The 27,502-nt window shown below is 44.9% G+C and overlaps 1 protein-coding gene across 1 annotated transcript in view; it reads left to right on the top strand.

The window, feature by feature from the left end:
* dzank1 (double zinc ribbon and ankyrin repeat domains 1) overlaps nucleotides 1-27,502 on the top strand; it is a gene marked incomplete at both ends in the record, with an annotated part of 78,052 nt that overhangs the window by 25,549 nt on the left and 25,001 nt on the right. The window contains 6 exons of the mRNA XM_083653691.1: nucleotides 22-95; nucleotides 1,208-1,325; nucleotides 4,541-4,633; nucleotides 8,279-8,362; nucleotides 9,544-9,675; nucleotides 14,726-14,923. Coding sequence (XP_083509817.1) covers nucleotides 22-95; nucleotides 1,208-1,325; nucleotides 4,541-4,633; nucleotides 8,279-8,362; nucleotides 9,544-9,675; nucleotides 14,726-14,923 — 699 coding nt within the window. The remainder of the gene's footprint in view (nucleotides 1-21; nucleotides 96-1,207; nucleotides 1,326-4,540; nucleotides 4,634-8,278; nucleotides 8,363-9,543; nucleotides 9,676-14,725; nucleotides 14,924-27,502) is intronic.

Raw genomic sequence — 27,502 nt, 5'->3', positions numbered from 1 at the left:
ATGTCATGTCTCCTGTCTCAGAGTGAGTCCGGTCTGCTCCAAAGCCTGAACAGCACCCAGACCAGCCGCATCCAGCGAGACACCCACTTCCTCTGGTAGGCACACAGTCAATTTACACCCAGCGAGACACCCACTACCTCCGGTAGTCAATTTACAATAGTGTGCAGGGATGACGTATGGGGATTTTGGTTAAATGTCTGAAATAAGGTCTGTGGTTAACAAAAGTTTATGAAACAGCAAATTTTATGTTCAGCAAGATCATCTTCACAAATGAGGACCACTTTTATGATTTTTGAGGCGTTTTCTCTAGTTTTTCTCTAGTCGTTGCGGTGTGTCGCTCTAGTCGGTGTGTCACTCTAGTCGGGTGTCGCTCTAGTCGTTGCGGTGTGTCGCTCTAGTCGGTGGCTTTTCCGGATGATTCTTGAATCGCTCCGATTGGCTGCTCAGCTGGTAGTGAAACAGTGCAGGAGAAGAGAGGGCACAGACAAAAAGTTTTCCAACTTCATCTCATCTGATCATTCCAATACACAGATTTTCACAACAACATGCCTCCTTCAGGAAAGTCCCTTGACCCTGTCGCATGTTGAGTATCACTGTTGTATATCACCCATTTTCCACTAGTTCTTTAGAGTGGGGTTGATGTGTTCCAGCCATTAGAAAAGAGGACAACACAGCAACACAGCTGGATATTGGATAAAAGACCAACTAAGCAGGAAAGTCCATATAAAGACGGCATACTCCCAAAAAAGCTGGTGACCAAACTTATCAAAAATACATGATTTATTAGGAACAACGCGTTTCGCAGACGTGCTTCATCAGGTTCATTTATGAAGTGGAGATCTCAAATACCTTTGTAGCGGCCGTGTGACAGAATGCACAGCTCAATCAATCAATTAGCGCTCGTAGTATGTAAAACACATTTGCCAGTAATAGGCTATATATTAAAAACATATTAGATGTGACAAGTGACAACTCATGTCTGCATAAAAACATAGCTACATCTTATATAAACTCACATGTGAGAGGATAAAGATATAGGCTATATAATCTGAGACATATAAGTCCCCAGTCAGCTGATATACAGCACAGTAAATAAGGGGGACACCAAAAAAACTGAGGATCTCAGATCTTCTGATCTCAGTTATTGCAGGTTTAAGAAACACATTAAGACATTAGCCTCTCTCTCTCCCTCCCTCTTTGTTCCCAGCTGTGCCCGGTGTTTGCGTCATCGTCCTTCAGATCCGTTTGCTGGTTTCTGTCCTCAGTGTGGCGCTGTGGTTCCCCCGGTCCCGGTACAGAGAGTGCCCCCTGCTGAGGGAGGACAGGTACTACTCAGATACATCTTTACCTTCAGGTTTTATCAAATCTAGGGGATGCAGTCTTGTTAACGTTACTCTATTCGTTATTCTATATTATTCTAACTCTATTAAGACAGAGCTAGCTTTGTAAGACTCAGGGTCAGTTGTCTCGTGGTGGAAGAAAACTGTTTACATGAGTTTAGGGCCGGTACCATGGCTCCTAAATTCGCTGGCTTGCTGGGGAAGCTAAGTAGGGCTGACTCTGGTTAGTCCTTGGATGGTAGACTTGTGCTGGAAGTGGTGTTGGAGGACCAGTAAGAGGTGCTTTTCACTCTGGTCTCATGAATAATATCCCCAATGCCCCAGGACAGAGTCCTGTGAGTGAACACCGTCCTTCAGATGAGACGTTAAATGAGACGTCCTGACTCTCTGTGGTCATTAAAAATCCTATCGCCCTGCAGGGTGTGACCCCAGTGCCCTGGGGGATGTAACCCCGGTGCCCTGAGGGGTGTGACCCCCAGGTGGGTGCTACACATTGATGGTTGTCTGGTGGATGAGTCGAGCCCACCCCCATGATATGTGAAGCGCTTTGCGTGCCTTGAAAAGCGCAAAGCCAGTACTAACCCGTATAAGCAAATGTGTCTTTGCTGTTTGTTTTTTATATTATCAAACAGAATACAAAAGATTGTCTTGGCAGTGTCTGGAGCGGGATGGCTCTTTATTGAAACACTTTACAATACTGCAACACACATGGGATAACTCAATTAATCTGTTACAATCTGTTAATTTGTCTGTTTTGAACCAGCTAGTAGCCTTATATTGTCATTTAGCCGTTCTGCTGCTATTGCATGGTTAAATCAGCCAATTTTATTTTATGGGGGGTTGGTATGCGCAGTGGAAGGGGTCCCTGGGAAATTTGGTTTGGTACATAGTGGTACTTGGACGGAAATGTTTGGGAACCCCTTGGCTAGACTGACTACACTTATATTATATATATTATATTATTATATATTATTGAGTATAAGGAATATGATAAAAAGTATGCACACAACACACTGAATATGAAGATAAGTATATGTATTAATGTGTTTAAGGCTTCTACTTTAGAAATAAGTCCCGCTTCTCCTTCAGAGCTAGGAAATACCTCGTGTCTGCAACCTTCTTGCCTCTGCTAGATTATGGTGACTTGTTGAATGCTTCTGCGCAATGTCTGCGGTCGCTAGACACGGTGTATCATTGTGCCTTACGTTTTGTCACTGGTTGTAAACATCTTACCCACTATTGTACATTGTATGCAAAAGCTGACTGGCTGTCTCTGTATGTACGCAGGCGTACCCATTGGTTGAGTTTTATCTATAAAACTCTTCTTGGATTGGTCCCTACTTACTTGTGTAGACACCTCCTCAGAAGCCAAGGCCATTATAGCCTGAGCTCACAGGATGTTCTACAGTTGACTGTTCCACGTGTTCCCACTGAGCTACTGTAGGTAAAACAGCTTTTAAATATGCCGCCCCTTTTACCTGGAACACCTTCCAGAAAGACTTCAAATTGCCAGCTCTAATTTCATATGATGCCTTTGGTTCCATTTTAAAGGACTTGGAACGTGGAAGTATTGGAACTTGCTGCTGTACTTAATCTCATTACTTATGTAATTTCAAGTCTCCCTCTTCAAATGTTTATTTGTGTGTCTGTATGGAACCTAAATGTGTATGTTTTTTATGCTGCCCTCTTGGCCAGGTTCCTCTTGTAAAAGAGATTTGAAATCTCAATGAGTCTTTTACCTGGTTAAATAGGTAAAAAAAAAAGATAAGTACAATGTGTAGGTATAAACTATATTAATGGGTTAGTCCATCTGATGGACTTTTCCTGCGTTCGCGTATGGGCCGTTTCGACATTTTTTGAGTATATGGTCTAAATGTAAGGCTATGTATTTTTTTTGGGGTATTTGACAAAAATCAATCATAGTTATCATTTTTATACGATCCTAAGACCTTGTTTCAAAAATACTCCTCAATTTACTACTGGTCCATCTGATGGACCCATTGACTTCCATTGAAACCACTCTATTGGTACTCCCAGCAAATTTTCACAAAATTAATTTATTTCATTTATTTCAGCGGGCATCCTGGACCAAATACCTTGAACTTTGACCTTAATATCTAACCTTTGAGTTGGTAGAAATTTTGGGGGAGTTACATGGTCTCAACGTCCATTGCATAGTTGTCCCATTGATTTCAATGTTAATTTTGCACAAAAAGAACTTTTTTTTTTTGACTTCCAGCAAATTTTTCAAAAAATCATTATTTCCTTGATGTTACACATCTCACCTTGACTCAAGGGGTTAAAATTGTAGTTTCTACTTTTTTTTTTTTTTTTCCCATATTCCCCCAGTTTTGGCATAGCAATCAATTCCATACAGTTTACATGAAATGTAAAAAAAACTGATTCCTATGCCAAAAATGGGAAAATATTAGAAAACTGAATTTGACAGTCCACACTACTGATTTGAAGCCTTTAGACCAGGATAGATGCTGGACTAAAGCTTGTTTGTGTTTTTTGGGGAAAATGGCTGGAAGTCCAAAACATGCGCTTTTTGGATTTTTGGCTCAAAATATGAAAAAATACTATTTTTACAAAAAATCACAAAAAATACAAAAACCCACTGATGATGTCACAATGTCTGTGACATCATCAGTAATGTCATCAGTGACATATTATTGACAAAAAATCATCTCATGACATCACTGATGATGTCATAGGCTAGTGATGTCATAGCTATTGTGACATCATGCCTGCAAATCTTTGATACTAGGCATCTTGCAGTGGTGACTTTTGTAAAACACCCCAACCTGCCCATAATATCAGACCCAAAGCCAGTTTGTCTTTATGGAAATGGAAAAAAAAATCACTTTTTTTTTTTTTATGTACTTTTTTTTTTTTACTGTACTTACTGTACACTGGCATTTGAGGGGTTAAAATTCGAATAGGTATGAAATGTTGGTATGAGGTATTAGGGAAGAAGTTACCAATGAATTATAAACAGTAAAAAAAATTAAAATTAAAATTAATATTTATAAATTAGTACACGATACCTGTTAAGGTCCATCAGATGGACCAATAGTAAATTGAGGATTCCGCGGCAGTGGGGTACAAGGGTTAAGATAAGTACAAAGCATAAAATTAGTATAAAAGATTAAATTTGACATCACATTATATCTGTGAGTTGTGTGTGTTTGCTGCAGACAGCTCAGTGTGCCCAGTGTCACAGCCTGGTTCCTGTCAACACTTCTACCTGTCTGATCTGTGAGGCTCCCACTGGCCAGCCGCAGCCTCAGGTAACCCCCCCCCCCACACACACACACACACAGCTTAGGACATACTCCAGGAAGGCAGCGCGAGGCGGAGCTCCGCAAACCGGGAGCGCACTCTGTGCTCGGGTCGAGGTATTCATACTCATGCTGCTCAGACCACCGCTGTTTACATAGTTCAGTGAATGGCCCATGATAAAGTCAATGGAACGCAATTAAAAGTCAATGGAATGCCATTATGTTCAGTAGACCGTGGTTTAACTCTCAAACGATTGTATCAGCACATGAACAGAATCGCCAATCCTGTTTTTATTGAATGTAAATAGGCCTAGATGTGTCTCAACACAGCACATTACTTGAAATGACTAAAAACTAACAGTTAGAAATCAAAGTTGACCACATGGGTCAAGACATGTGGTCAAAACATGGCTCAGTGAAGCCTACTTACTTCTTCATTTAATTTATCTTCCTGTCTCTCCCATGGATCTATTGTCTCCCTGCAAAGCGGAGCAGAGCGGCGCGGTGCGCTGCTAGAAAAACCTGGCGACACGCGTTTACGGCTGCCGTGACCTCCCCCCCCACCGCGATGACATCATATTGGTCGCACGGCCCTCGCGGTTAGAAGCGCGTGTGGAGTATGTCCCGCCCTTTAGTCCTTCGCGCTTCCGACGTGGGTTCGAATCCGACCCGTGGTCCTTTGCCGCATATGATCATCCCCTCTCTCTCCCCACCTTTCCTGTCTATACTGTCCTGTCTGCCTACTGTCCTGTCTGCCTACCGTCCTGTCTGCCTGCTGTCCTGTCTGCCTACTGTCCTGTCTGCCTACTGTCCTATCTGCCTACTGTCCTGTCTGTCTACTGTCCTGTCTGCCTACTGTCCTATCTGCCTACTGTCCTGTCTGCCTACTGTCTGTCTAGTGTCCTGTCTGTCTACTGTCCTGTCTGCCTACTGTCCTGTCTGCCTACTGTCCTGTCTGCCTACTGTCCTGTCTGCCTACTGTCTGTCTACTGTCCTGTCTGCCTACTGTCCTATCTGCCTACTGTCCTGTCTGCCTACTGTCCTGTCTGCCTACTGTCTATCTACTGTCCTGTCTGTCTACTGTCCTGTCTGCCTGCTGTCCTGTCTGCCTACTGTCCTATCTGCCTACTGTCCTGTCTGTCTACTGTCCTGTCTGCCTACTGTCCTATCTGCCTACTGTCCTGTCTGCCTACTGTCCTGTCTGCATACTGTCTGTCTACTGTCCTGTCTGCCTACTGTCCTATCTGCCTACTGTCCTGTCTGTCTACTGTCCTGTCTGCCTACTGTCCTGTCTGCCTACTGTCCTGTCTGTCTACTGTCCTGTCTGCCTACTGTCCTGTCTGCCTACTGTCCTGTCTGCCTACTGTCCTGTCTATACTGTCCTATCTGCCTACTGTCCTGTCTGCCTACTGACCTGTCTGCCTACTGTCCTGTCTATACTGTCCTGCCTGCCTACTGTCCTGTCTGCCTACTGTCCTGTCTGCCTACTGTCCTGCCTGCCTACTGTCCTGTCTGCCTACTGTCCTGTCTGCCTGCTGTCCTGTCTAATTTGGCAAAATGCAAAAAAAAACACACATCTGGCCGCATGCTATATAAATGAGGGGGTGGGCCTCCCTGATCGCGAAGTCGTTACTGAGTGGTGAATGGTGAATCCACCACTCGCCAATCACAGGCCAAAATTCCATGCCTTGTTTGGTGAGAGGAGTGTCCCAGACCCAGAGGGAGATCAGCATAACAACTCTCATGGGTTTGGCGTTGAGACTAATGCAACCCTAACCCTAACCATGTATCAGAGGAAGCATGTGCTCGTCGACAACAATATATTGCAACAGTTGTCAAGACACCGGGCCCTAGCTTCCCAAAAGCGGTAATTTAGCGTTTGCGCTCGTTTAACGTCGTGCGCAATGCAAATTGGGGCGGGCACAAGCGCATGCCTGTTATAATTGTACTGGGCATAGGCGTGCCACATGCCAAAGCAGGCGTTTCAGCGCTAAAATGTGGGGATAGATGGCATTATCCTCTCGTCAGCAGCGCGCAATTACTTTGCGCTAAGAGCTTTGAAAAGGACCTCTTACATGCTAAATACCTTGCTGCGCCGGGAGCGCACCGTAATCTCCATGCAGCGCAGTGCAAAGTAAAATCCCTTTTGGATATGTCATTACGCTCAGCCTTGCCAGTTGCCACGGCAGGACATAAAATTATGCTGCTAAAATTGGGTATTAGCAGATAATTCAGTGAGGCAATCAACTATAACTCACTGAGAAACTTTTATCACATCACATAGAGGGAAATTAATTGAGAAAACTTGTTGGACAATGGACATAAGCTATTTACCTTCATAACCCGGAGGGTCGTTGGCACCACAGACGATCTGTCAATAAGCTCTCTCTGTCCAGCTCGCACGAGTGAGTAAACTCTATTACGCATAGAGAGAATTACAGCATATTGCATGCCTCGCGCAAACAGCCATTGCGAGACGGGAATCTGATTGGTTTTGATTGACGTAATGCCCAGGATTGCCTGGCCACGCCTGTGAATAATTCTGGTCAGGCGCAGACTGCATAATCGGGCACGTCGGGCAAATGCCCGGTGGCCTGGCCTGGCCTGGCCTGGCCTGCAAAAAAAAAAAAAAAAAAAAAAAAAAAAAAAATTGTGCCCCCAGTCAGGCCACTCACTGAACAGCAGGCCAGGCGCTGCCTACTGGTTTACTAGTGGTTTTATTACTTTATTCAGGGTTAAAGTGGGTGCATCTCATTGTAAAATTGGACTCAGCCCAAATTGGGCTTCAAACGGCCCAAATCTGGCTTCAAACGGCCCAAATCTGGCTTCAAATGGCCCAAATTTTTTGCCGCCACCCTACGGACGCCGGCACGCGCGTCGGCCCGTATCGGCCTGGCCTGCTTGCTATCAAATGCCCGGCCTGAATTAGAATCCCAGTCTGCCCCTGATTCTGGTACTTAAGACCGCCCAAATCCCGTTTGCGCAGCAGGCATTTTGGGGCGCAAATGATTTTGGCACGGCTCTAATTTGCGCTTGCGACACGTGCCGTGAACTTTTCGCATCCCCGCCGAGAATTGCATCCCCAACATATTTCGGGGCTGTTTTAACTTAGAAATCAGGGAGGCCACGTCTACCAGACAATTCTATCACTTTTAAACAGTTACATTTCTGTATAAATCATTACAATTATGCTCCCGTGAGGTGGGGATCCTTTTTTTTATGCTGGGCGGGGGTGCAAAACTCGGCATAACACCTGGACAGTGGACTGCAATCTTCTCTGCTTTAAGGCACGCGCAAACAGGTGCACAAGCGCTAATAGGGGATATCGCCTGTACGAAGATAGGGCCCACCGCCTCTGTGTGCCGGCATGGCTCTCCTGATCTCTCAGAACATTACGAGTAATAAGAGGAAACAACATTAGTTTTCTCGTGATAACGGGTTGATTATCTCGTTATCTCGAGATAACAAAGCTAACAAGATAGATGTGTTTACAGATATGTTGTAATTGGTGTTCTCTGTGCATGTGTGTGTGTGTGTGTGTGTGTGTGTGTGTGTGTGTGTGTGTGTGTGTGTGTGGGTGTGTGTGTGCGTGTGTGTGTGTGTGCGTGCGTGCGTGTGTGTGTGTGTGTGTGTGTGTGTGTCCATGTGCAGGACCACGTGGTGTGTGTGTGCTGTGGAAGTGGGAACCCGGCTCGGATGTCCCGCTGTGTGAGCTGTGAGAGCCGCCTGCCGCCCGCCGTGAGTCACCTACTGTCCCTACTGTTTACTGAAGTGCATTCTGGTTACCTTGTAGACTTACTGTCCCTACTGTTTACTGAAGTGCATTCTGGTTACCTTGTAGACTTCCTGTCCCTACTGTTTACTGAAGTGCATTCTGGTTACCTTGTAGACTTACTGTCCCTACTGTTTACTGAAGTGCATTCTGGTTACCTTGTAGACTTCCTGTCCCTACTGTTTACTGAAGTGCATTCTGGTTACCTTGTAGACTTTCTGTCCCTACTGTTTACTGAAGTGCATTCTGGTTACCTTGTAGACTTCCTGTCCCTACTGTTTACTGAAGTGCATTCTGGTTACCTTGTAGACTTTCTGTCCCTACTGTTTACTGAAGTGCATTCTGGTTACCTTGTAGACTTTCTGTCCCTACTGTTTACTGAAGTGCATTCTGGTTACCTTGTAGACTTCCTGTCCCTACTGTTTACTGAAGTGCATTCTGGTTACCTTGTAGACTTCCTGTCCCTACTGTTTACTGAAGTGCATTCTGGTTACCTTGTACCTTGTATACTTCCTGTCCCTACTGTTTACTGAACTGCATTCTGGTTACCTTGTACCTTGTATACTTCCTGCACCTTTACAATGTTATAGATACTTTGGCTGTGTACTCAAAGCTCTTATTTTTCTATTTATCAGCTAAAATACACATAATCTACACAATGACTGTCGCCCAAAGTGGGATTTAAGACTTCTCACTTCTTGTTCATGACTAAGGTCATAACGTAATGTTTTATATGCATAAATGTGTATAGATATTTATGAAATTTGATACCTAGTAGAAAAATCTGTAGGAATTTATGTCACTTAGCTTTTGGTTGGAAACGAAATGCCGGTAAACACCGGAAACTACAGGAGTGACCGAGAGTGTCCGGAATTGGATACAATCCCGCTAATCAATAGAGGGTATGCATGTGATGTCACAGAGGCAGAAGTCACTGTGGGGTCACGCCCACTGAGTCACAGCAAGACTGAGCTTGAATGCAGTAATCAGCCTAGATAACTGACACCTGCTGCTCAGGGAGGAACTTGACACTCATTTTGACACTCATTCCTGATTGAGGGGGCGTGTTTCAGTGGATGTGCATACCCTCTAGTAATACAAGAATGAACGTGAAAAGACTAAATGTAAGACGCTGTGTGTCCTGCAGGTGGCGTTTTGGGGCCACGGCACCCCCTCTGGCCCCGCCCCCTCAGCAGAGCACTGCAGGCTGCTGTCCTGCTCCACATGCAAACGTATCAACCGGTCTGACGCCAGATACTGTGACTGGTGTGGCTGCAAGGTGCACACACACACACACACACACACACACACACACACACACACACACAGAGTGATATTTACCACCAAGTATTGACTTAAAATCATTTAATTACCACCAAAAATACAAGCTCCCTCCATCTAAAACAGGAACCTACTTTGAGCGGGGGCATATATGTGCGTGAACACAGGCTTCCACACAGGCACGTATTAATGTTTAAACAACTGCCAAATGCTATGAGATACATTTTCTAGTTAAATCACCATTCTACTCTTATAGTATTCAAACTCTCTCCACTTCCAGCTGTTACACATAAGCCTTGCTACATATAATAATTTTCAATTTTTTTCTGCAGAATACCCACGCTTCATACTTCATACTCAGTGGTGATTTTTCCATTAAAATTTTGGCGGGGCCACTAAAACTAAACTAAACTTACTCAAGTAAAAAATTACTCAAAAAACTACAAGGACACAAAAAAGCTACTCCATTACAGTAGTGAGAATTATTTTCCACTCCTGGTGTATTCTGTAGGTACTGTAGACATTAGTTACCTATTTGTTTCCACAGCACATTTTGGGCGGTGGTGATGATGTAATGATGATGTAGTTATGTTATGGTGTACTGTAGTGATGATGTAATGACGATGTAGTGATGATCACTGCATGAAAAACCTGCTTTCCGGCCAAGTAAATGACCACATAGTGCTCAATATGTGGACACTGTAGCCGCTTTCACACCGGCCTTGAAAGCCGCAAAATGCACGGAAAATAGGATCCGCGCCTCTGATGTGAAAGTTGTGAATGCTGGTTGGTGGCTAATTGTTGTACGCCTTTCGTTCCGCCACTGGAGGAGCTGGGGAGGAGGTGGGTTGCAAACAGCTTGCAGATGAGGCAGCCATCTTAGGCAGCAGACTGGAGCAGAATTAAAGAGGGTGCCCTGTTTGAGTTGAGCCAATTGAATGCCTCAGCTAAGCAGTCAGCTGATGTGGGCTGGGTTTGAGATCAGAATCAGAATCAGAATCAGAAAGACTTTAATGACCCCGGGGAGAAATTGGGACAAGTTACAGTTTTCTCGCACTCACGCATGAAATATCCACATACACAACATGGCATAACACAGTATCACACAGTATCTCCCTAAACGTAAACCAGTCAATACAATAAAATGCAATAAAATGCAATAGAATAAAATAAAATAAAATAGACTAAGTAGAATGTACAGTACGTGTCAGCTCCTAATCAGCTGTGGGCTGGGTTTAAGCTGGGCTTGACATCCGTGGCCTGCCTGAACTACCGCTGTGCTCAATTTCATAATAATAAATTGTGTGTACATAAGCCTGCATAAAAAACTGCACTTACTGGAAATACTTTCATGTTATTGTTGTTACCCTATAAAGAGGTGCTCAAATTATTTCCTATGAAGGACCAAAATGAATCTGGATGGATGTGTTCAAGTTATGTGAAATTACATTAAATTAATTTATTTCATAGACCATTTACATTCTAAATCTAAAATAGGTCTTCTATTTTCATGTATTCAAGCTTGCTTTAAAAATGAGCCTGCCATAGCCTCTGAAAGACAGTAATATTGGTATTTTCCACACTGCAATATGGGATCAATGTATTGGGAGAGAGGAAAAATACATAATTCGAGAAATATGTTGAAAAGCTTAAGCTTTAATATAAAACACTGCACTGCACACAGAAAATATGAAAAAAACACAAACACAGGGGTCCTTCCCCAAATTCAATAAATGATGAATGAACATAAATGCATGCAAACACTCAAAAACAATGTCACTCCACACACAGTGCTTTTTGGCCAGCGCAAGCAGTCCAATGTCCAGTGCCGATGCTCGTGAACGCTTTATTGCGCTGGCCATATGCTAGGTTCCGACCTAGCCTTGTTTTTTTAACACATTGAGTGCCACAGCGCTTCAGTAAAATTGTCTGCAGCCTGTTCCAGATTCACTTCCATTCAGTTGAAAACAGCTATAGAATTTTTTCTATTATGGCTATATTAACGGGGCTGGACTTTAATGAAACATTGAACACTCCTGCTTCTTCCAAAGAAGAAATTTTGTTTCTAGACAGTTCCATTATGAAATGACAGCCTCTCAAAAAAGTGCACTTTCAAGGGTTTTCTGTCGTTTTTTTTTACTTTCCAAGATATAGTCACTTTTATGAATACCTTTTGCACTCTAATTTCGAGCACATTCACTGACTCTGGCTGGTGTTTTCTGATGTGGTGGCATGGTGCGGTTTCTGTGCAGCCTGCGTGCCCACCCCCCCCCCCCCCCCCACCCCCCTCTCCCCCCCCCCTCTCCCCCTCTGAGCTGCGGGCTCCTCCCACACGCACAGAGTTTGTTTTCTCGACTCCGTTTTTGCCCCGGACGGATCCCAGCGCCCATCAAGGAAATGATGCGCGCTGGCAAACGCGACTGAACGAAAAGGCTTGGCCGTTCGGCTTCGGATGCTGGCTTTCTGGCAGGAAATCGTGTGGAGATAGATAGAAGCATAAGAGCTCAGTTGTGAGCGCGGATGCAGCCGAGCCCACTCTCCGCTGCAGACAGAGCAATATATACGGCTCTGGCTGAAGCATGCATCGGTTTCCTCTTTGATCACGTCTTTCCCTGCTGTCTCATGCACAAACTAAAGGATCTGAGGTGGGTGGCGCAGCTTCCGTGACGATGTTTAAGGTGGCGCCGTGTGATCCCTTGAAGGGATTCATGCTCACTGGCTAGGTACGACCTTAAACAGCAGAATTATGGAATAATATGAATTATGATTTTAGGACGTCCACAGACGTCCTTGGCACTCCTCGTTACTTTTTTTTAGGACGTGCACAGACGTCCTTGGCACTCAATGTGTTAATTGACCAGGTCTACTTTAAATGTCTTTTTGCCTCTGGTTCAATTTTTTTGGGGTTGGAGTCTGTCTGAAAATGGTCCCTGTAGACGCGGTGGGCGGGGTGTCATGTGGGAGGCTGGGTGCTCAGGAATGGCGTCCAGTAATGATGATGTAGTGATGATGTAGTGTCAGAATCAGAATCACTTTTATGCAAGATTACATACGAGGATTTGTCTTAGTGTCCGTATGTACCGTAGCGTAGCCAGCGGTCATGTCAATATTCAGAGATAATGAAATAGGAAAAATAACTAAAAAGACAATCACAACGTTGCAAGTACAGTCCAATATATACAATATATACACGATATATACATTTATTATATGAATTTACAGTCCAAGTTAAATAGGCATTCAATTAAATATGAATTACAGTCTATGCGGGGCAGACTAATCTATGGTGTAAGGTTCTGGTAGGAGAAGCAGCTATAAACTGATGTAAGCTGATGATGTAATGGTGATGTACTGATCATATAGTTATGGTGTACTGCAGTGACGATGCAATGATGATAGTGATGATGTAAGATTCAAGATTCAAGATTCAAGTTTATTATTTGTCCCAGAAGGGCAATTTGTGTGCAAGCAGATCTAAAAAGCATAGCGAATACATGAAAAAACAAAAACATGGACAAATTAAAACAAACATGGAGCATGTGCAGCAGTTTTCCAGCAGAAAATGGATCAAGTAAACACAGGATAAAAGTAAAGTAAAAACACACCTCAAGGGATCTGTACAATGTACTTAAAAGTAGTAAAAGACACGTACATGAACTTAAAAGTAATAAGAGTCCAGGGGCCGGTTGCACCAACTGGTCTTACACTGGTCTTAAGCTAATGGTCGTAACTTTACGACCTAACAGCTACGCCGGTTGCACCAAGACGACTTAAGCCTTATTTTCACTAAGACCAGGCGTAACTCCTACGCCTCGTCAGGAGGAGGCGTAGAGCCTGCCTGTAACAGAGATCTCCGCAGAGACCTTTTTGACCGTCATCGTCGTAACACCGCCAGTTCGCCGTCTTTGAAAGCACGACGTTAGATTATAACTAACTAGTTAACCTAACCCGCCTTCCAAAATGTTGCCGTTAGTTTTTTAGAACTTAATACATAGAATTGGGAACGTTACATTCAATTTCATTCAGACTGACTCTGTCTGCTCAATAGCCGCCATTTTTCCCCCGGAGCGAGGGAGGATGGGAGGAGGGAGGGTGTTTTACAGTAGTGGCTGAGAGAGCGTAGTGGCACAGTGCTCCAAGCAGGTCGCGAGGCACATTTTTTGCAACATCATCCAATCAGGGTGCATTCCCTGGCAATTCACATGGACGCGCATTGCTACGACCAGCATAGTTAAGACCAGACATAAGCCGTGTTGGTGCAACAGGCGTAAGTCCATGGTCTTAACTAAGACCGACGTAGGAGTTACGACCAGGCATAGTTAAGACCAGTTGGTGCAACCGGCCCCAGGACTTTTTGAGCTCGCATAAATAGGTAGGTAAAAAATAAATAAAGATATATCTCGAATATAAAATATATAAAGAATATTAGTAGCAGCAACATTACCTACCTAAGAAGAGAGACAGAGAGAGAGAGTGCATCATCTCCTCTGCCCAGCAGCGCTTAAGCTGCATGAGAGAGACAGAGAAAAGGGAGCGAGACAGAGAGAGAGAGAGAGAGAGTGCACTATCTCCTCCTCTCAGCAGCATTTAAAGCTGTAATGGAAACTGGAACGAAAGACAGTTTATATCTGTTTTTCGTAGCCCTCGGAACCTTTAGCCGAAGGCCCGAAGGGAGCAGCACATACTCTGGGCAGAGAGGATGAGTATCGTCCATGCGAATGGACATTGCCTTTTTAAGCACCTGTTTGTTAAAAATGTGGTCCAGGCTACTAAAATTTACTCCGGCTATTTTAGATGCCGCTCTCACAATCCTCCCGAGAGAGTTCCTCCCTTGAATACCAAGGTTTCCATACCAACAGATAATAGAAAAGGAGATTACAGACTCGATATAGGCACAATAAAACAGTTTCATCAGAGTCCTGTCAACCTGGAATCTGGCAAGCTTCCTTAGGCAATGGTGATGTCGTGATGATGTAGACAGTGATGATGCGGTGGTGATGATGATGTAATGATGAAATCAATGATGATGTGCTTGCTTGTGTCTCCAGCCTGGCCATGCAGTCAGTCATGTGATGTGCCGGCAGTGTGGAGCCACCAGTCATCCCTACGCCAACTACTGTTCTGCCTGTGGAGTCTTCCTGGAAGCTCCGGCGCAGCCTGCATCCTGTACTGACACCAGCAGGTCTGAGAAGGGCGCTGTGGACCGGACCGGGCCTGCTAGGGGCGCTGTGGACCCAGGCAGCAGGGTGAACAGACTTTAGTTACTCACACACACACACACACACACACACACACACACACACACACACACAAACACATTACACACATGAGAGATTTCCTCGGCTGCGAAATGAAATACAGGCCAATGATGATCCATAACAGTCGTTCGCAAACCTTTGTTTCTGGGGACCCACTTTTTAAGGATGACAAACCATCACGACCCAATTCACAACAGGCCTTATCTATAAATCATGAGAAGAACAAATGTGTGCTTAAATAGAGTACAGCAGGATTGAGTCCGCAAGTAGCACTTGTAAGCACTTTAAGTACGTGTAAAAGGCAATGTGATTTTTGTATGGGAATTTTGGTTAAAAAAGCATGAAATAAGGTGGGGGCACACCTTTTCATGCTCCATCTGGGCCCTTCTTGAACTAACTTCTTTCTCTCTCTAAAAAAAAAAAAAAAAAAAAAAAAAAATTACTAACATACATAACTTTACCACTATTCCTTCAGATGTTGTAGTTGTCATAGACTGTGTTGCATAGTTGATTGCTCTATTGCTGACAAAAATGTGTTACTGTACTGTAAGTCGCTTTGGATAAAAGCGTCTGCCAAATGACGTAATGTAATGTAATGTAATGTAATGTAATGTAATGTAATGATTTGGTTAACAAAAGTTTATGAAACAGCAAAGTTTGTGTTCAGCACTGTTATGACTTTTGAAGCGTAAATGCGTTTTTTTTTTACACGATCTTCAGAAAACCCTTCAAAAGTCATAACAGTGTTCCTCCTCGTTTGTGAAGATTATCTTGCTGAACACAAACTTTGCTGTTTCATACACTTTTGTTAACCACAGACCTTATTTGATACTTTTAACCGAAATCCCCATACAAAAATCCCATTGCCTTTTACATGTACGCTGCTGCTACTATTAGTTACTTACCACTAATACCACTGCTAATAGAACTACTGCTATTATGACTATTATTTGCATCATGAAAGGTATTTCTGTGAATTATTTAAACAGCCTGCCGCTTCTTTGTTCTGTATTTCATTTTCTTACTTTTTGTGGTTTATCTGCCTTTAACTCATTCCCTGCCAGGGTTTCTGACCATTTTCAGTGTTCTTCCGGGACACACAGAATATTTTCTCTATGACTATGTACACCGAATATCCCAAAAGACAGAACGAAGCCTCTACTTTCATGGAGGGGGGGGGGGGGGGGGGTGAGTTTGTTCCTTCTTCCGTTCTTTAGTTATCAACACTTGAATGTAGGTCGTTTTCACTGAAAACGCCCGTCTCACCAGGAAGCTGAGATAAACGCCTTTTTGTGCAGCGGCGCGAGGAACAGATTCACCCCACATTAGAGAGCGGAGGGGGCGGGTCACACGTGGGGCTGGGGGCTTCTGGAGTTCTATTTGTGGAGGTCTGGGGGGCATATTTGACGGCTGAAATTTAGGTCGTTTTCACATGTTTGGTCCACTTTAAACGCGCCAGAGTTCGTTTCCTCGGATAGTGCGCTTCGTTTGGGGTGGTGTGAAAGCGCAAACGAACTCTGGGGCGGAACAAACAAACAAACTCTGGTCCGCTTGAAAACGTGGGTCTCGGTTCGCTTCCAAGTGAACCCTGGCGCGGTTTGTTTGTTGTGTGAAAGCAAACCGGACTAAACACAAGAGCGCCAGTGCATCTGATGCACTCATGCAGTGCATCATGGGTAGAAAACGAAGAAGGGAGCAAAACAAACACTGTGGCGCGCACACGTGTACAGTACCTGCGCGCCGTGTGACGTGCGTTGTCATAACAACAACACATAATTGTTGTTACTCGTCTCATCTGCAGAATGAAATGTTCAACAGCTTGCTGCCTCATCTGCTGCTCATATTGGGCACATTCTTGTAAAATGTTATTTGATAGTAACACTAAACCAGAAATCCCAATATTGCAGGTGTTGCTCCATGGTTTGTGTTTTGTGGATTCACTTGTGTTGTTTAGTCAGTGTTCAGTCACCCAAGAGGAGAGATTTCCCTTCTCTATTCTGTCCAATAGACGAGTGACTGTTTGGACCATGTGACATTGTTCAGAAAGTTTGGTGCGCTTGTGACAAATTGCTGTGTGAAACTGAACCAGACCAAATGAAAATCACAACAATGTTGCAACTTCACCCCCCGAATATCTGAGTCCACCAGCTTATGTGAAAGCGACCTGACACAGTGAGGCCATTTACACCTGGCATTAACATGCGTTTTTGGTGATCAGATTGCAATCAGATTGTATTTTATCACTTGAAAGTACAGGTGTAAACACCCCCAAAACGCATTGAAGAAGGATTGCAATCTGATCGGCCAAACCACCTCCGGAGGTGGTCAGGGACGCATTGAGGCCATTCAGGTCGCTTTCACATATTAGTCCGGGAGCCAAAGGCTGTTTTTTTGATGAACCTTGTTTCGTCTGATAAAGTTTTTTTCTCTGCTGATTCTTGTACCTTGGGGGTACCTATTCAAAATATAGGAGGGTGCCCGGTGAGCACCCTTGAGCATTTTTAGATATTAACCCCTTAAGTGCCAAAATCCCATACAAATAGGGATTTATGAGATTTCATGCAAAATACTCAAATCAAATGCATCAGATTTGCTTTCTCCAATGTTTATTCATAAAGGAGCAAGGATGTCATGTATAATGTAGCCTATTTGATTTAATCTGATAAATCACTCCTAGGTGTTGAAGCGGTGCAGGTTTGCGCAAGTCAGACCCTTCTCCCCCACTCCCCTCTCTCTGGCACTGTGTGTGTGCATGTGTGTGCGCACGTGAGTGTGCGTGCATGTGCGCGTGTGCATGTTTCACCGGCTTTGAGCCGTGGCACTTTCTGTCTCCACTCTCAATTCCTTGTACAGCCGGGGGGAGGGGTCTAGGTGCACTGTTCAAATCCTGTGTGCACATCTCAGCAGGGGAGTTAGGGAGTGGCCAGGGGTGGCACTGCCCACCCCTTAAATCTAATTGGCAAACCCCAAAATCCTGAGGGTGCTGGCATCTGTGGCCAACAATACTGTCTTTCAGAGGCTGTAGCAGGCTAATTTTTAAGCTAAGCTAGAGTGATGTTAGGCTAAATTTTGGTGAGGGAAAACCTTTCTACATCCATCCTAAATGCCGCAATCACTGCCACCCTTGCTTGAGTCTGTGCCCCACCTGGGCCACCCCACTCAAAATGGTTGGGACACTGCATCTCGGCTCAGACACATCTCGCCTCAGACACACATGTCACTTATAGATGTGGGTGCGCTGCTTAAAGCGCCTTGGGGGTATGCAGGCATTGATGAGTTTTGTTGGGGCTTTATGTTCACTGATGGCTGATAGTGGGCTCTCTGGAGTTCCGGTAAGACATTTCCAGAAAGCAAATGACCTGATGAGAGCCTTCAGAGGATCAGATTGTGAGTCAGACCAGAACAGACAAACTTTGGGTTTAGGTCTTGGTGAAACCAATGATGCTGATGCTGATGTCATACATCTGGGCTGAACGTGAGGGTGACTTGCTTCTTCATCTGACCACATTCCAGAAGATGCTTACCTACTACTTTGCAGCTGGCCATGTCAATCATTTCTGGTATGCCCTCTACTATCTTCGTTCGGAGAAGCTTCCTCCACAAAATAATTTTCTCCAGGGGCAGCATGTGATGTGACACATTAGTGGAATATGGAATGGCCTGTGGATCAACCAGTTCATAACCACTTTCATGAGGTACAGCCACAGTGATGGAGGGATAATTGGAATAACCATGAAGCCAGAGGCACTGAAGAACTGGGTCCTGAGCCACCACATACTGTATGCTGCAGGATTGAGTCAGACATGAAGGAGATGGAAGAGGATGAGACAGATACAAAGGTTCATCTCTATCACAAGGAGGAGGTTACAGCCATGAGTTAAGCAGATGCCAAAGTCATGGACAGGGCTGGACTTTGTCAGGAACTGGAAACCTGCCTCCATCCATTGGATCCCAACGAACATCCAGGGGAAAGCATCGTGAACATCAAGATCACCAACACCAGTGACAGTGCCGTAAAGATGGGGGGGGGGCAATGTTTGAAGATTTTGAGAAGACCTGGCCAGAGGGATTTTACAACACCATCTCAAACAAAGTAAAGACAATGACAACAACAAAATCAATCCAAGTTGACAACTCCACAATTTATGACCTAAATGCCATCGATTCAAGGGTAATGGACTGACCAGCTGATGGCAGGACTGGCCAGCTGATGGCACCATAGCTGATTTCATCAAAAATGATAAGACACGGCTGAATTCATAACTATCAGACAGTGACGCCTACCTCATCTTCGGCAGCTACTCTGATTACAGTACTGTATCAAGTCCATCACCTGAGATGTCACAGAGACAGGGCTCATCTAGAAACACCATCTCTTAGCTCTTATGTGAGGAACTGACCCAGGAAGGATCAGCTTTTCCATCTACAGAGCACAAGGAAACACAAGTTGGTGGTGACAGGGGAGGAGCCACGTGACAGGGGAGGAGCCATGTGACAGGGGAGGAGCCATGTGACAGGGGAGGTGACAGGGGAGGAGCCATGTGACAGGGGAGGTGACAGGGGAGGAGCCATGCCCCATTGAGATCAGGTTAGAAGAAAGAAGGAGCCAATATGATCTAAAATCAGCAGGAAGAAACTGACACCATCATTGTCCAAAAGGTCCTGAGGTGTGCTGGAGAAGCCCATGAAATATCGGTGGTTTCTGATGGCATAGATGTGTTCATCCTACTCCTTCACCATTACCATCATACGACTGGATGTACACCACACATCATGGAATTGCCCCACAAGGAAAGGGCAATAGTGGACATCAAGTCAACACTGGCCAAGCATTCACAAATTGTGAAGAACCTTTTACCAGCCCATGCCATATTGGGAAAAGGCTCTGTCATCAAAGTCCTCAAAACTGTACAAACTATCTGCCATTAGCAAAGTGGTTGCACCATTCCAGCAGGTCCCCGACCAAGCCACTGCCTTCATCTCAGCCTGTTCGGTATAGAGCACAGACACACACAAGGCTACTTGTCTGGGAGGAAAAGAATGGGAAAGGACACGTCTGGCACCTCAATGGTGGAACGAGCTTCCACCTTCGGTCAGGACAGCTGAATCACTGCCGATCTTTCGGAAAAGACTAAAGACTCACCTTTTCAGGCTCCATCTGGGCCCTTCTTGATCTAACTTTGTTCTCTCTCTATTAAAAAAAATAAATAAAAAAAACTAACCTTGTACCACTAACCTAAACTTGTACCACTAACCTAAACTTGTACCACTGTTCCTTCAGAAGTTGTAGTTGTCATAGACTGTGCTCCATAGTTGATTGCTCTATTGCTGACAAAAAATGTGTTATTGTAAGTCGCTTTGGATAAAAGCGTCTGCCAAATGACGTAATGTAATGTAATGTAATGTCTGCTCCAAACTTAGCTGCTCTACCGCCAGTGAATGAAGGATTCATTGAGAATGTTGAGGGCCCACTTTCAAGCAATATATTGAAATATCAATGTAAATCTGCCACTAGCATTGAACACTGAGGAATTTTGATGGAAAAAAAGACACATGCAACAGGTCACTGAGCCCAACCACTCTACCGGAAGATTGCAAACTTGTCCCAGACTACATTTTGGAGATGATCAGGTGTGGCTGCAAAACCCTTTTAACTTCAATAAGTGCAACTGTGAAGTGCCTGGTTTGCCATGCACAATGTTCTGTGCATGTTTCAGGGTAGGATGCACATTACCCAAATAGGTTTAACTACACCATCAGACCATCAGCAGCCAAATCTGCCCTTCACACCTCCCAGTGTGTATCATCTACTCTGAATCTCTACATGCCAATTAGGGATGCAGCGGTATACCGTTTGAAGGTATACCGCGGTTTGAAAACGTCACGGTATCAAAACCACTAAAATTTGCCGTCATACCTTCCCCACAGTATCAGCTGTTTCCCCAAAACAAAATGCCCAGGTCGCTTGCAGAGTGCAGCTTACGCGGCCCCTCCCCCTGGCTGCATGCCTACCTAGACTAGAGCACAGTAGAGAGGAGCCGCAAGGACCCCCCTGAACTTTCCCCCATCTAAAAAGACGACATCGGCTGTATGGGAATATTTCGTCTATTTTTGTCCAAGGTTATCATACCGTCAAAAACTCATACCGTTGCATCCCTACCTGCCAATAGGGCAGGCGAGGCCATGCAGCAGCCGAGCCGTGGGCGAGGCCGCGCTGCGGCCGAGCTACGTATGCAAGTTGCAGGGCGGTTGCAGGGCGAATCGAGCGCGCGAGATGCCTAGTTCTGATAAAAAAACCTCATTTATTGTCGCAACAGTCGACAGACAAAAAGAAGAAAAAAGTTTAAGTTGACTCTGCCTTCTTCTTCTATGCCCCTCCCCCTCCTGACAAATCAATGTCTGCTTCTGACGCGGGCCAATCCTACAGCGGCAATGTCCACCATCCATCCCCTCCTCTAAGGCCCCAGTATGAGCGTCATGTGACCAGCGTCATGTGACCAGCCTGCAGAGGCTCTCTCCTCTACAAAGTGTGCCAGAGAGTGTAACAGGTCTAGAGATAACTCGCAACACCCTTTCATCACATTCATTCCAGTCATACACCCACAGCGGGAACACATAGCAGTCTGCACATGCACACGCACACACACACGCACACACACACACACGCACACACACGCACACACACACACACACGCACACACACACACACACACACACACGCACACACACACACACACACACGCACGCACACACACACACACACACACGCACACACACACACGCACACACACACACGCACACACACACGCACACACACACACACACACACGCACACACACGCACACACACGCACACACGCACACACACGCACACACACGCACACACACACACACACACACACGCACACGCACACACACACGCACACACACACACACACACACACACGCACACACACACGCACACACGCACACACACACACGCACACACACGCACACACACGCACACACACACACAGGGCTGTATTACTGAACGGGCATACCGGGCCCAGGGCCAGGGGCCCGAGAGCTCAGGGGGCCCATGAGCTAGAGTCTCTTCGCAGGCCGCCACAGGCGGCCTGCGAAGAGACTCTAACTGATGGGGCCCCTGAGCTCACTTCGCAGCTGAGACTCTAGCTTATGGGCCCCCTGAGCTCACTTCGCAGCTGAGACTCTAGCTTATGGGCCCCCTGAGCTCACTTCGCATCTGAGACTCTAGCTTATGGGCCCCTGAGCTCACTTCGCAGGCGGCCTGCGAAGAGACTTTAGCTCAGGGGTGCCCAAATTCTTTCCCATGAAGGGCCAAAACTCAATCTGGGTGGAGGGCCGAGGGCCAAAAATAAACGTTGTGGAATTACATTAAAATGCATTGTGTTTTATAGAATATTAACATTCTAAATCTAAAATAACATTTCAATATAATAGTCTACTTTTTATCTGTTTGGTAATTGTAATAATTTGCAATTGGTTATATATATTTAAAAAAACATCTGCATTTGTGGGGAGCTTAACTCATTCATCGCCAAAGACGTCTTTAACGTGTTATCAGGAATAGCCCTCCACGCCAAAGACGTGTTTGACGTGTTTTTGTTTTTATTAGTGCAGCGCGTAGTTCAAAGACTTCCCCAGCCTGTGACATGGTATCAGGTCCCTGGCCTCAAAGTCAAGCCGACAACACGTGAACAAACACATACCGCAGCTGTTGTTTTGAAATGGAAGAGGAGGAGAAAACGGAGAAACGCTGCCTGTTGCATAGAGGAGAAACGCCATTGAAACGCCCCTCGGCGCGCTGCGCTGGTCGCCTTGCTGCAGGGCGAACCTGGATTGAGTTGTTCGCGGTAGTCAAACCAACATGATCGATCCGGTTCCAGCGCCTGGTCCCAAAGCCAAGCCGACCCCGTTCCTGTGTCGCAGCATTCGTCCCAGCCCGAACGAGAGGAGGAAAACGATGCAGAGGCAGAGGAGGCTAGACGCTGATCTCAGACCAGTTTGGTGTTCCCCTCCTATGCTAATTTGCGGGGCGATCAATAGTGTTCCCTGGGAAGGAGGTGCGATCCAGCAGCAGCTGTGGACATAACTCTCTCTCTGTGTGTGTGTGTGTGTGTGTGTGTGTGTGTGTGTGTGTGTGTGTGTGTGTGTGTCTGTCTGTCTGTCTGTCTGTCTGTCTGCACACTCACTCACACTGAGTAAACTGTATTGTTGAATGTAAAAAAAGCACTTCATGTATATATATATATATATATATATATATATATATATATATATATATATATATATATATATATATATATTTTTTTTTTTTTTTTTTTTTGTCATTTGTGTCATAACGAATAATACGGTATTTACATGTCTGATGTCAATACAGTTCAAAATAAAAGAATTGAGAGCGAGTTCTGCCTGAGATTGTGTCCTTTACAAAAATGGCCTTTTCTCCTGTTTGTCTTCTCAGAGAGACCTTTTTGGTGAAAACAGGGTGTATATAAATGGCTATAAGTAGAGTACAGAACATGCTAAAACCTCCCTTTTTTTTCCTGGTGAACCCAGAGACGTACATCTTCATTTTGAGGTATTGCAAATCACATTGGTGCTAATAGATAATTTACTGTGGGTCTTGAAAGATGACCAACAATTATGAAAATCTTTGGCCTGTGCTAAATATTGGCAGTCCTAAACTGGCCATGAATGAGTTAAACATTTAATCAGTAAACACCCAGTTAAAAACAGTTGTATTTTCCACCTTTGTAATCAAGAGAGAAATTTGACTTAATTCACAACTTGAAAAATCCTCAAGGTACTTTGAAAATCAGCTTTAATGTCCATCTTTTGTAAACAATTTGCCATGACAATTTGCAAGGATGCAATCTCAGGAGTGAACACAGTATATCCGCAGCCACATTCAGACACTGTTTCACAAAGTCACCACATGAAAAAGCTTGTCCACCCTTTGCAATCAGTGCAGATATCTGATAACTTGCCCGAGTTGCATTCTGGATAAAAAAAATCGGGGCAATTTTTTCTTTTTTTTTTTGCCCTGTGAGGGGGGGCCCGTGAGGGGGCCCGGCCCAGGGGCCCGTGAAGTCATAATCCGTCTATGCACACACACACGCACACACACGCACACACGCACACACACACACACACAGATAAAAACACAGAAATCTTTTTCTCGCCTTGATAGGAATCAGCTAAAACTCTTTCATCAAAACAAGAGAGCTATATGGACTCCATCAATACTTTGACAAGATTAGTCAAATCTCTGTACTGAAGCACTAAAACAATTTCGGAGTTGAATCACAAACGAAATAATTACTTTGTAAGATCATTTCAACTTTAACGTCGGCATTGCAAAGGAAGCTTTTAATGATGAATCCCTCAAAGCGCTATATCGGTTTGTTTCCCTCTGCGATGCCGGATAGCTTTCTCTGCGATGCTTGGTTTTATGTGGCTTTGCTGCTACAATATGCCCAGCCATCATGAGTCTCATTGAGATTGTCAGAGATGATCACTAGCCTATCCACCTTATTGTTGAATGCCCCACTGTAAAAAAATAATTGTGGGTACAAGGTCCGGTTTAACATGACTTATTGTTGCAGCTTGCCATTTCCTTAGTCACGTTATAAACAACTAACCAACGCTGGGGGTCCGTATGGAAACAGTGTTACTCGAAATGGTTAAAAGTTGAATCAATTTGGTCATTTAGTGGCGTGTTACTGCCATGTAAAGTAACTATTATGCTAGCCGCTAGCATTAGCCACAGTACCCGACTACCCACAATGCATTACGTTATCCCAGCACCCGAACGACACGGCTGGAGACAGAATGGCTCTGCTGTAAAATCCTCATAGACGTTCTTTTTGTCAAGTTAAAACAGTCTATTACACCGGAAGCGGAAGAAGCACCCATCATTTTAATAATTAAATATCAAAAGGTGAGCATGCAGGATGTTGAAGTGATCAATTAATGCTACTAACAGGGGCATAATAGACTGTCTGAATATGTGGAGTACAGTCTGGCCAAAACTGGTTCTCATGGTCTAATAGACCTGCGAAATGCATGAAAAACCAGCTACTGTACTTCACTTTGGGGAGGAAAAAGGTATCAAATATCAATGTTCACACATACTGTCCACCTACCCATACAAAAAAATGGCTCTATATGGCCTTTTTCAGACCAGCTTTTCAAGGGTTAAAAACCAGTTACTTCAAATTCACAACCTACAGTATCCCCAAAATGGCTCTATAGAGACAGTCTGCATGTCTGGGAATGCCCATACAGGCTCTAGGAACGCCCACAATAGACGCTGGGTTAGCCTGGGGGCGGGGTCAGGGTGGGGTAAATTCCCCCGTTCTATCCATTCAGCAAAGTTAGAATTTAGCTGATAGCCCAGCCCAGGCAGACACCGCAGTAAACGCACATCTGAGCAGACGTCTTGTGTTCTGCTCTAGAACCCCCGAACCTGTAGTTTAGAGCCGCAGCACGTCTTTTGGTGAGTCAGCCCATGAGATATATCGGCGGTTTTACCCCACTCGCGCGCCAGCCGTTTAACATTTTGTGGGCGTTCCCAGACATGCGGACTGTCTATGATGAGACGTGGCCTCAACCTATGGCGTTTTTAAGACCAGCTTTTCAAGGGTTAAATCGCCTTGTGCCACTTTTTGGCAGTCACATAGTTTCTACCATCACAGAGATGGTTTTCCCTAGTTTTTTATATAGTGTGCACAATCAACGCATAATAGCAAGTGTCTGGTGTTGATGATGAGTTTGACACTTTTTGTACATTTGAGTCATTTGAATAAATCAAACTTTAAAGTTTGCGTTTTTGCGATTTTTCTTAGATCGCGCTCCTCATCCTCTGACTCATGTGGCACATTCAGTAGTCTCAGTAGTAGCTATTACAGTGACTGGATAATTATTAATTGATAGCTTACTAAAATAATATGCAATAATATATTCAACATTAATAATGAGACTAATACTATCAAAATGTTGTGGATTGTAGCGCCATAATCATGGCTAATGGGTTTTAGGCTGGGCTCACATTAGTTAATTCTGTTGCTGGTGTTGTAAAAAGTTTAAATGAATCAGAGATGGGAAGTATGTCTGTAATGGCTCATTTCCACCGCAGGTAGTAGCGCGATCCCGCTCCGCTCGACTCGATAAATTGTCTCATCCCACCGGTTTAAACTGTCCCAGCCCGGGTTGTATTGGGGTCGAGTCGTGCTACTTTTCGTACCTGCTTCGTCGAGGTTCTATTCTGTGAACCCGGGTTCATACAGTGACGTGAAAACATTGTAGACGACTGATTGGCCAGGCAGAATCGTGTTTACTCTATCTACTGACTGTCAATGCGCTGCATACCAGTTTAGTGGGCTTACCTTATCTTCTGTTATGTTATTTCCATCAGTATTTTGTGTTGCTGCCTTCGCCTCTGGTGAAATAAAGTCGTGGCGGTGGTTTCAATTGTTTTCAGAGTGAAAAAAGTCCGCTGCTCAGCAAGCTCCTGTAGTTAGTTGAGCTGCAGCGCTCCGCTAGGCCGCAGCGGGTGTTTGGTGAAGCCGCGGTCTTGCCTGGTGAGAGGCCGCGGGGTACAGGGCAGGCTTCACTCTGTTGCGCCTCTTCCGTCCGCGCGCAGCGCAGCGCAGCGCATGCCTGAGTTTGACTAACTACAAAGTGATATCCATTCTCCTGGCCGATTGTAACATTCGCCCATGTACACTGTAGGTCATTTAGAGGCACCAGTATTTCATAAACAGTTTAAAAGTTCTGTGGATGGATTTAATTGTAACGTATAGCCTACTTCGGCTATAAGCGAAGGACAGATATGCGGGGGCGGGGGTGGGTGGGGGCAGATGATCCGCGGTGGAAGCAAAACGTCCATCGAGCCGAAACGATTAGAGCCGAGTGGTGACGAGCTGTGCAGGGCAGTAAAATGTGGTGGAAATGAGCCATTAGATGTCTGTTTATCTGCACCGTGATTTTCCCATTGGGATGTCATAAATCCCACTGTGACATCATCCGTGATGTCATAAATCCCACTGTGACCTAATCAGTGATGTCATAAATCCCAGTGATGTCATAAATCCTAGTGATGTCATAAATCTCACTGTGACATCATCGGTGATGTCAGAAATCCCACTGTGACACCATCAGTGATGTCATAAATCTGATATCATCAGTGATGCTGGTCTCATTGGCCACACAGCAACCGAGCTGCGGCCAAATAATACCTTCTGTTTGAGACACAGCATACAAGTCAGTGTGGTACAGTGACACATCTGAAGGAATGGCTGTTCAAGCAGGACATGGTGACACACAGCTCTATGATGCCGCCTGGGAAGGAGACCTGGACACACTGAGGAGCCTGCTGCAGGAAGACCACTTCAGAAGGCAGATCAATGAGAAGTGTTTTTTTGGGTGTGGGACCCCTCTGGCGTACACAGCCTTGTGGGGTCATGCTGCCTGTGTGGACTACCTGATCACACAGGGAGCACAGGTAGACCTAGCTGATGAGTATTACTGGACGCCTCTCTAC

The sequence above is a fragment of the Poromitra crassiceps genome (assembly GCF_964638095.1).
Source record: "Poromitra crassiceps genome assembly, chromosome: 17".
In the NCBI taxonomy this organism is placed as follows: Eukaryota; Metazoa; Chordata; class Actinopteri; order Beryciformes; family Melamphaidae; genus Poromitra; species Poromitra crassiceps.
Note: the sequence above shows the minus strand (reverse complement) of the source record. Positions and strands in the feature narration are given on the sequence as shown.